This window comes from Otolemur garnettii, unplaced genomic scaffold (genome assembly GCF_000181295.1).
Source record: "Otolemur garnettii isolate 467f Iridium unplaced genomic scaffold, OtoGar3 scaffold00108, whole genome shotgun sequence".
In the NCBI taxonomy this organism is placed as follows: domain Eukaryota; kingdom Metazoa; phylum Chordata; class Mammalia; order Primates; family Galagidae; genus Otolemur; species Otolemur garnettii.
The window spans coordinates 6,055,223-6,065,879 of record NW_003852503.1 but is presented as its reverse complement, the minus strand read 5'-3'; the positions used below and the strand labels follow the sequence as shown (position 1 = coordinate 6,065,879).

The following is a 10,657-nucleotide window of genomic DNA, read 5'->3' as shown; positions in this document are numbered from 1 at the left end:
TTTTTTTTTTTTTTTTTTTTTTTTGTTTTTGGTTTTTTTCCCCCGCTGAAGCTCAGGATACTAGGGAATGATCATTCATGTCTGGAAGGCAAAGTCCCCTGTTGTACATCCTCTTAGATCCCTTTTTTAAAACTCGATCATTAAAGTATAACATATGTAAAGTACACAAGTGAATTTTTACATAAGTGTGCACCTCTGTAGCCACCATTTACATCAAGACAGAGAACATACCTAGCACCCTCCTTGTGCCCTCTCTTAGTCAGTACCTCCTCAGGGTTACCATTATTCTAACTTTTATGACCATAGGTTAGTTTTGCTGGCTCATAAATTTTATCAGATGCTATTAGATTGACCTCCACATTTAATTCAATATGTACTATATTTACTGGTCGTTTATCTTAAAAAGATACAAATGATTCTGTTTCAGGACTCCAGGAACAGAAGCTGAGCAACAGAATACAGCTAGTGTGGAACAGTCATCACAAAAGGAGTGTGGGCAACCTGCAGGGTAAGGTTAAAAGTTAGTGCTCTAAGCGGCCAGGTGCAATGGCGTAGCTGTTGGCAGGCTGAGTGTGAGGGTCACTTGAACCCAGGAATTTGAGACTGCGGTGAGCTATGATCCTGCCACCACACTCCAGCCCGGGCATCAGAGAAAGACCCTATCTCCAAAACAAAAAACAAAAAATAAAATTAGTCTCTAAGATTAAACCCTCACTTCTGTTTACCTCATTTAAAAAGAGAGTTCTTGGCTCGGCGCATGTAGCTCAAGGAGCTAAGGTGCCAGCCATATACACTGGAGCTGGCGGGTTCAAACTCAGCTCGGGCCTGCCAAACAACAGTGACAACTACAACCAAAAAATAGCCAAGCATTGTGGCAGACGCCTGCAGTCCCAGGTACTTGGGAGGCTGAGGCAAGAGAATCAGGAGTTGGAGGTTGCTGTGAGCTGTGATGCCATAGCACTCTACCCAGGGCGGCAGCTTGAGGCTCTGTCTCCCAAAAAAAAAAAAAAAGGAGTTCTTTGTGATATGCATTGATTTTTGGTTTTTTGCCAAATTTTTTTTCATGGGAGTAATATAGGATGGTAAAAAAACATAGCATAGAATTACTTAAATAACTGGGTAATGGTTCCCTATTTGTCCTGCCCACCACTTCCCAATCTGTTCCCTAGAGGTAACGTGATAATTTGTTTTTATCCATGCACTCATTTCTTTGCATATACAGATCTAGATGCTATATACACGTTATGAACATGTATGTGTTTTCTTTTACATAAAAGGGATTCTGTCGTATGTGCTCTTTTGTGCTTGGTTTTCACTTGCATTGTGTCATGTGCTTCCTTCCATGCCAGTACATGGAGAGGCACTTCTCTTTTCTAGTGGCTGCTTTCCGTTCTATTGAATGGATCTACAGTAATTTATGAGTATACATTTGGATTGTTTCAGGATTTATTTAATTTTATAAAGTAAAATTGTTGGCGGTTTACTGGCTCATACATCTTTTTTTATTGTTTAGGATTCATTGAGGGTACAAAGAATTAGGTCACACTGATTGCTAAAGTCCCTCTTATAATCGTGTCCCATCCCCAAGAGGTGTGCCATACACGTAACTCCCATCTCCCCCTCCCCGTTTTCTTTCTTTCTTTTTTTTTTTTTTTGGAGACAGAGTCTTACTTTGTCACCCTCAGTAGAGTGCCATGGTGTCATAGCTCACAGCAACCTCAAATTCTCGGGTTTAAGCGATTTTCTTGCCTCAGCCTCCTGACTAGCTGGGAATACAACTGCATGTCACAATACTTAGCTATTTTTAGAGACGAGGTCTCGCTCAGGGTCAGGCTGGTCTGGAACCCATGAGCTCAAGCAATCTACCTGCCTCAGCCTCCCATGGTACTAGGATTACAGGCGTGAGCCACTGTGCCTGGCCTCATAAAAGACAGTTTTATGTTTGGCACCATACAGTGGTGTGTTCATTCAACCAGTTCTACCAAAAGCTCCTGCGGTTCATTTTCTAGTAACATTCTGTAAAACTAACACAGCTGTATGGCAGATGATGGACAGTTTTTAGTCTTTGAATTAAAGAAGTAGCTGATGTTATATTTCACATTTGAATTTATTTTTATTCAGGCAAGTGGCTGGTCTTCCAGAGATTCAGGTGACACAAAATCCAGCAAATGAACCAGAAAGTACAGGTATGTGGGTGGTAACAGGTTAGAATCCAAGAATTTCAAAGCTAAAAGGATGATTAAAATCACCTACTTTGCCTCCTGATCTTCTAGATTTAAAAAAATCTAAGGTCCAGAGAAGTTAAGTGATTGGCTAAAGTTGTAGATTGAAACTCAGGGCATCTCTGCCCTGGTGCAGTGGTCTTCTAGTACACACTCTGTGATTCTCTCTCAGCTAAAGGACACAAAAGAACACCTGTAAATACTTTTCCATTCTATGAGTTTTAACAACAGTGAGATTTAAGTAGCTAATAATAACCTGGCTTCACCCTTTAGTTGTCACTAAAGAAAACCAAGCAGTATTTTTATTAGCAAGTCAGATTTTGGTTACACCACCACATACATCTCCATAGCATTTTCTGTCTGGAATTGATTAGAAAACAAGTCTCTTCAAGATTAGAGAGTTCTGCATATAAGGCCTTGCCCAGTTCCACAGATAGGACTTCCCAATAGAGAACCAGGTGGAAAAAATGCTCAGGCATAAGATTTGGGATATTATCTCATGCCACTGGTTTGTTAACTCTAGAGGATTGACACTTCTGTTTATGTGAGGGTGGTGACTGATAGGGCATCTGAAGCCAAGGTGGATTGAAATCCCTCCCACCTTTACCATTTACTAGCTAGGCTAGTTACTTGCCTCAGTTTTTCACCTTTAAAATGGAGATGCACATAATGTAACACCTACCTCAGTGAGTTACTGTGGGGATTAGTAACTATGTGAAGTTCCTAAGAGAGAGCCTCGCGTATGGTAAGCACTTTATATATATAAACTATTGTTGGTTTTTGCCTATGACCCTGTTGAGGGCAGTTATGCACTGAAAACTATCAGGTGGTCATGCCAGAAACTCTATCACAGAGACAGTATAACTTCGTGTAAAACAAACAAACAAAAAACCCAAAAAACGGTTTTAGTCACTTTCTAGCTATGACCTAGAGCAAGCTCCTTCCATATCTACAAATGGAAATAAGCCTGCTATGGAGTGTGGTCAGGTGCAGAGACAGAGTATGTAAAGTACTCTGTACACAGTGCTCACTAGACATTTGTTACTACAGCCACTTTCACCCTTATACATATTTCTTCCCCTTAGAACCTAAAACGGTGGAAGAAGAAGAAAGTAATTTCAGCTCTCCACTGATGCTTTGGCTCCAGCAAGAACAAAAGCGGAAGGAAAGCATTGCTGAGAAAAAGCCCAAGAAAGGACTTGTCTTTGAAATTTCAAGTGATGATGGCTTTCAGATCTGTGCAGAAAGCATTGAAGGTGAGTGAATTCAATTATGTTCACCTGCCAGCAGAGGTCCTGTCTCAGCTAGATCTGTATTTTATGAGTATTTGTACCATGTAGGTGAACCTTTTATACTAGGTGTCAGGAGAATACTTGGAGGCTCATACATTTTCCTTGTTCTTGAGAAGTTTGTCTTATTGGAGAAATAGCTATAATTTATGTGAGAAGTTAATGATACAAATTCTGTTTTCAAGGTTATACACATCTTAGCAGAGCTCATGAGAACTCTGCTTCTCTTTCCAGCCTTGTTTTCTGCCACTTCCTCGTGCACCTTCCTTGCCATTCTCTCTCTCCTGTGCCTTTACACACGCTCTCCCCTCTGCCTGGATGCTCTCCCTGCCCTTACTCACCTGGTGAGTTCCAGCTCACCTTTCACAATCTAGTTCAGATTGTCTTCCCTGAGCGGAGGCAATTAAACACGCCCACATCCTCCTTTTGAATTTTATGTAGCTTAAAATTTATTTTGTAAATTTTTATTTCTTACTCGGTCAACAGCAAACTTCTAGTAAGGGCTGGCGTTTTATTTTCTTATTAGCCTTTGTGTCCTGAGCATGTAGGTGCTCATTAGCCTTCGAAGGACTGGTGAATGTTCTCTAAGCTGTCAATACTAAAAGAGTTTGATGGGAAGACAGGTACCATGGGTAAGTTAGGGTTATCAAAAAATCCATGAAGGTTAATGGAATGGAAAATTCTTATTAAAAGAAAACAATTTGGGTAAGGCAAAGAGGAATGGGGAGAGCTTTCAGAGAAGCAGGGATGTGAGCAAAGTCAGAAAGATAGGATTGCTTTTGGCAGGTTTAGAGTTGTATCAGGTGAGAGGGTGATACCGAAATCCATGTCAGGGAGTAGTAAAGGAAAATACTGGAAAGGTAGAGAGGGCATAAGTTTGGGGGGAGTTCAGTGCCAGGCCATGAGGCCTTTCAAAACTTGGGGCAGTGAAATAAAAGCAGAATTTTAGGAAACTTAATGTGGTAGCTCCATGTAGAACTGGAGACACTTCAAGACAAGAGGTCACTAATGAGAGTATTGCTAGAAAGGAGATGTCAGGTAGTAAAGGCCATTTTCTGTGGGAAAAGAAAGAAGAATGGACACGCTTGGTGACAAGTTGGATATAAGGACTGGCGAAAGAAGAGTAACTGAAGATTCAGGTCTGGGTGACTAAAAGAAATACAACGTATGGAGAACAAAGAACATGTAAGGAGAATATGAGTTCCACATCAGATAGTGAGTGTGGACTGGTGGTTAAGAAATACAAGTGGAAATCTCTAGCCGACAGTAAGAAATCATAGGCTCTCAGGTTAGAGCTTGAAGGGATCATAAAGATTTTCTAGTTTACCCCTTAATTTTAAGGAACTGAGATTTTTTTGACCTCCCCACAGGCCTGGTTAAATCATTACTACTGCTACTGTTTTTGGTTAGGGGTATAAGGAACAGAAGTAATACAAACACTGAGGTATGAGAGCCGGACTCCCAGCAAGGAGTGTGAATGCCTCGGAGAACTCAAAGGTCATTTTAGGGGCTCGCCTCAGTGCTTCTGTGCCCTCTAACAGAAGGCAGCACTGCTGGGTAGTCCACCTTCCTGCTTCTTTAACACACTGATTCAAACGCTTACAAACAAGAAAGCACTATTCTAAAAGGGTATGTGCTCACACTAGGGATTCTAAGCACAGTGCTTGTGCCCACCATTAGTATCATTTGTGTGAATATTTTTTGGCCTACGGTTTTCTTTATTTCCACACAGATGCCTGGAAGTCACTGACAGATAAAGTCCAGGAAGCTCGATCAAATGCCCGCCTAAAGCAGCTCTCATTTGCAGGTAATGGCTGGAGCTGTTATTCTACTCCTATCTCAGAATATTCTGGTGATCAGTTTGCCAAAGCCAGAGAGTTGATTCTACCAAAAAAAAAAAAAAATCCACCTTTAAAAAAAATCATAATAATTTTTCACAGCTTTATTGAGATATAATTGATATACCATATAATTCATCCACTTAAAGCATACAATTCAGAGGTATTTAACATAGTCACAGAGTTTTATAACTATCACTACCGTATAATTAGTAGTCATTCCTCATTCTCAGCCCTTGGCAACCACAAATCTACTTCTGTCTTTATGGATTTGCCTATTCTAGATTTTAGATATCTTATACAGATTAAATGGCTTCTTTTAGTTAACATAATTTTTCCAGGTTCCTCGCTGTGTTACATTGTGTCAATACATTGTTCCTTTTTTTTTTAAGAGACAGAGTCTGACTTTATTGCCTTCGGTAGAGTTACTATACTAGAGAGGTATAGTAACCTCCAACTCCTGGGCTTAGGTGATTCTCTTGCCTCAGCCTCCTAAGTAGCTGAGACTACAGGCCCCTACCACAATGCCCAGCTATTTTTTGTTGCAGGTTGGCCAGGGCCGGGTTAGAACCCACCACCCTCGGTATATGGGGCTGGCGCCCTACCCACTGAGCCACAGGTACCACCCACTTCATTCCTTTTTTATTGACAAGTAATATTCCATGTGTATGTATATTGCTTATATATTCATTGTTTGATACACATTTTCCACTCTTTGACCATTGTGAATACTGTTGCCACAAATATTTATATATAAGTTTTTGTGTAGAAGCATTTTTATTTTTCTTGGTCATATACTTAGGAGTGGAATTACTGAGTCATATGGTAACTCTGATTAACTTTTTGAGGAACTGCAAAATTGTTTCTTTCCTCCAAACTGACTGCATATTTTATATTGTACCTCCAATGTATGGCAGTTCCAGTTTCTCCACATCCTTGCTTTCTCTTTTTTGGATTTTAGACATCCTAATAAGTGTGCAATGGTATCTTATTGTGGTTTTGTTATACCTTTTGTAAAATTGAAATCATTTCTAATTGCTATTCGACTTAAATAATATTTAGGCAGAACAAAAACTTACTAATATATTTGTTTTGAGTGAACATTGAAGATGTTAGTTAACCTAAGGTAGAAATCTTCCAATGACTCTGTTTATTTCACATCTGTCTATCTCTTCTACCTTCTTCCAGATTTGTTCTGGGAATGTAGGCAAATGGGTACTTAGAGAAAAAAATTTAACTTTTTTTTTTTTGGTTTTGTTTTGCTTTGTTTTTGTAGATAGGATCTTGCTCTGTTGCCCAAGCTGGAGAGTGCAGTGGCATTATCATGGCTCGCTGCAACCTCAAAGTCCTGGGCTCAAGGGATCCTTCTGCTTTATCCTCCCAAGTAGCTCATGCCACCACACCTGGCTTATTTTTCTCTCTTTCTTTCTTTCTTTCTTTTTTTTTTTTTTTTTTTTTGTAGCAATGAGGTCTCACTGTGTTTCTCATGCCCAGGTTTCAAACTTCTGAGCTCAAGCAGTCCCCTGCTTCAGCCTCCCAAAGTGCTAGGATTATAGGCATGAGCCACCATGCCCAGCTAGATTTAGCATTTGGAGATAATATAGATAGATAAAGGTGGAGGATATGGGCCCTCTCTTACATTACTGGTGGGTATATAGATTATAAATACAACCACTTGGGAAAATAAGCAGTAACTATCAAAATTTTCAAATTACTTCGCATTCCATCCAACAGTTACACTCAAAAGAAATTATCCTATAAGTAGTCTCAACCAAGTCATGAAACTGTACAAGGATGTTCATTACATCTGTAGTAGCAAAAGAACTGGAAGTGACCCAAATAGTCCTCAGCAGGGCAATTTAAAAATAGGTTCAGCTTAAACTAATTGAAAAACAAAGTTATGAGAAAATGTATCTAATATGTGGTGACCCTTAACCATAAAATTATTTTCATTGCTACTTCACCATTTTATGGTTGGGGGTCACCAGAACATGAGGAACTATATTAAAGGGTCACGGCATTAGGAAGGTTGAGAACCACTGCTTTAGATGCTTTTATATCTGTAATAGTGGTTGCCTTTGAAGAGTGGAATCTGGAGAGTTATTATAGAATGGGCAACCTTTATTTTCTATCACTATATCCAGTATTGCTTTATTTCCATGAATATGTATTTCATTTATAAATTTTTTTAAACTGGTTAATTCAAATACATTCCATTTTAAAAATAACAAATGGCAAATAAGTTTTCTTTTTAAAAGCTGGGGAGCTAGACATAGTGTGTCTATAGTCCCAGCTACTCGGGATGCTGAGACAGAAGGATCACTTGAGCCAAGGAATTATGACGCGCCACTACATACTGCAGCCTGAGTGACAGAGCAAGACCCAACCTCAAGAAAAAAAAGTTGGGATTCTCCTGATTCTCGCCTCTTCCCCTCTTAACCTTAGTCTCACCACTTCCTAGGCCTGATCATCCGTTCCCATTTTCTCACCTTATACACCATCCCATAGAGCTCCAGTCAGAACAACTTTCTTTCTGTCATCACTCACATCTTGTTGATTCTACCCCAAAAGTATGGGTCATATCCCTTTCTTGTCCTTTTTTCCTTTTTTTTTTTAAGAGATAGAGTTTTACTTTATTGCCCTTGGTAGAGTGCCATGGTGTCAGCTCACAGCAAGCCCCAACTGTTTGGGCTCAAGCAATTCTGTTCCCTCAGCCTCCCAAGTAGCTGAGACTATAGGTGCCCACCACAACGCCCAGCTATTTTTAGAGACAGGGTCTTGCTCTGGCTCACGCTGGTCTTGAACCCATGAGCTCAGGCGATCTACCTGCCTGGGCCTCCCAGAGTGTTAGGATTACAGGCTTAAGCCACTGCGCCTGGCACTCTTTTTTTCCTTCTTTGGGCATAGCCCTTATTCTTCTACTTATAATATTCAAAAGCTTTATAACTGGTCCCTGAATCTCCCATCCTTCCTTCTTTTATAGTGTACCCTAGTGTCACCAGAAGTACCTCACAAACTTCTTACTGTTGCCTACTAGTTATGGAATAAAATCTCCAACCCTTAAGTGTATGTTATCAGTAAATATTTACGAAGCACCTGTAATATGCCTGGTATTGTGTTAAACACTCAGGAAAATCCCTGAGTAGCAGCAGACAGGGCCCTGCTCACCTGAGATGTCCAGGCTATGGATCCTTCCATGTCACGGTCCTATACAGCCTGACTCATCCGTCCAGTCTCTCAGTTTTCACTACTTTCCTCACCACTTAAGATTCTTTTTTCCATAGTCACTTACACTAGTTACTGTTTCACATCTATCAGTGTATCTTTTTTTTTCTTTTTTTGAGACAGAGTCTCACTTTGTCACCCTCTGTAGAGTGTAATAGCATCATAGCTCACAGCAACCTCATACTCTTGGGCTTTTAGAGATGGGTCTCACTCTTCCTCAGGCTGGTGTCAAACTCCACCTGCCTTGGCCTTCCAGAGCACTAGGATTACAGGTGTGAGCTACTGCATCTGGCCTTCTATCAGTGTATAAAGTTGTGGTCCATAGGTGTGAATCTGAATCTCTGGACTTAGAGTTGAGAAAGCTGAATTTTTAACATGTGTCCCTAAGTAATTCTTATTACTTAGACACATATTACATGTGCTCTCACATTAGCATACTGTGGTTCATGCACTTCTCTCTACCAGAATCTCCAAATTCCCTGCTTTGCATAAGAAACCCTTATTAATCCTTAATCCTTCAAGACCTTGGCAAAGGTCATCTCTTTTCTTTAGCTTTTTATGACCATTCTTCTCCCTGTGTCTATAGGAACCCTAACTGTTAGCAGATTTAAACAGTCAGAGTCCAGGCACAGTGGCTTGTGCCTCCTGTAATCCTAAAACTTTAAGAGGCCAAGGCGGGAGGATTGCTTGAGCCCAGAAATTCAGAACTAACCTGGGAAACATAATGAGAGACCTTCTACAAAAAAAATTTTTAAATGAAATAAAATAAGGCCAAGTATGGTGGCCCATGTTGGTAATCCTAACATTTTGGGAGGGTGGGGCAAGAGGATTACTTGAAGCCCGGAGTTTGAGGTTGCAGTGAGCTATGATGACACCACTGCACTCTAGCCAAGGCAACAGAACTAGATTGTGTCTCAAAAATAAATAAATTAGAGCAATGCCTGGGGCTCTACTAAAAATAGAAAAACAGAGGCAAGAGGATCACTTAAGCCCAAGAACTTGAGGTTGCTGTGAGCTATAATGCCACAGCACTCTAGTCAGGGCACCTGAGGGGAGAGGAAAGAAAAAAAGAAACATGTAGATAAACAACTACATGCCCTCACAAGAAAAAAAATAAACACAAATTCAAGTAGGGTAAAAAAGTAGGGGTTGGCAAGCTCTCATCCAGTGGGTACATGTAGGAGAATATAGCACATCTCCTGGGTGAAGGACCCAACTACAGCTTGGACTTTACATAATAGAGGCAACCAATGTCACCTTATTTTCTGTAGCCATATATTAATCTGAAGTAAACAGAACAGCGTGAGACAAAATGAAAAACAAAATAACTATTGAGTGAACTATTTCCATACTTTCACTAGAACAGCACAAGAATTAGTACAGAACCCAGGTGCTCCACTACCTATAAAGAAAAATGGAATTATAGTTGGAGCCACACAGTCCAAAACTGAGATCTTGTCATGCTAGCTTTGTGACCATGGGCATGTTATTTCAATTCTCTATGTTTAGGGCTCGGCGTTTGTAGCTCAAGCCGCTAAGGCACCAGCCGCATACACCTGTGCTAGTGGGTTGAATCCAGCCCATGCCCACCAAACAACAATGACAACTACAACCAAAAAATAACCAGGTGTTGTGGCAGGCGCCTGTAGTCCCAGCTACTTGGGAGGCTGAGGCAATAGAATCGCTTAAGCCCAAGAGTTTGAGGTTGCTGTGAACTGTAATGCCACAGCACCCTACCCAGGGCAACAGTTTGACACTCTATCTCAAAAACAAAACAAAACAAAACAATTTATCTATGTTTAGGTTTACTCTCCTTAAAATGAAGCTATTAATTCCTGCCTTACGTGGTCAGTATGAACATAATAATTTAGCATTTCTATGTACTTACAACACATAGAAAAGTCCATAGTTTGGCATGTTTTTTTCACTTAGCAATCTATCATGAATGTTTTCCATATTGACAGATCATTTTAATGGCTATCTATTGTTAATTTCCAGCTAATATTTAATATAATCCACCCTCTCACCTTCTGGCAGGATTTTCCTCTAGCAGACTCATTTCTTTTTTTTTTTTTTTTTTTTT

The 10,657-nt window shown here is 40.2% G+C and overlaps 1 protein-coding gene across 1 annotated transcript in view; it reads left to right on the top strand.

Moving 5' to 3' along the window:
* The window catches only part of KMT2A (lysine methyltransferase 2A), an 88,251-nt gene that overhangs the window by 68,988 nt on the left and 8,606 nt on the right, over positions 1-10,657 (top strand). The window contains exons 28-31 of the mRNA XM_023517288.1: positions 428-508; positions 2,122-2,186; positions 3,308-3,478; positions 5,244-5,318. Coding sequence (XP_023373056.1) covers positions 428-508; positions 2,122-2,186; positions 3,308-3,478; positions 5,244-5,318 — 392 coding nt within the window. The remainder of the gene's footprint in view (positions 1-427; positions 509-2,121; positions 2,187-3,307; positions 3,479-5,243; positions 5,319-10,657) is intronic.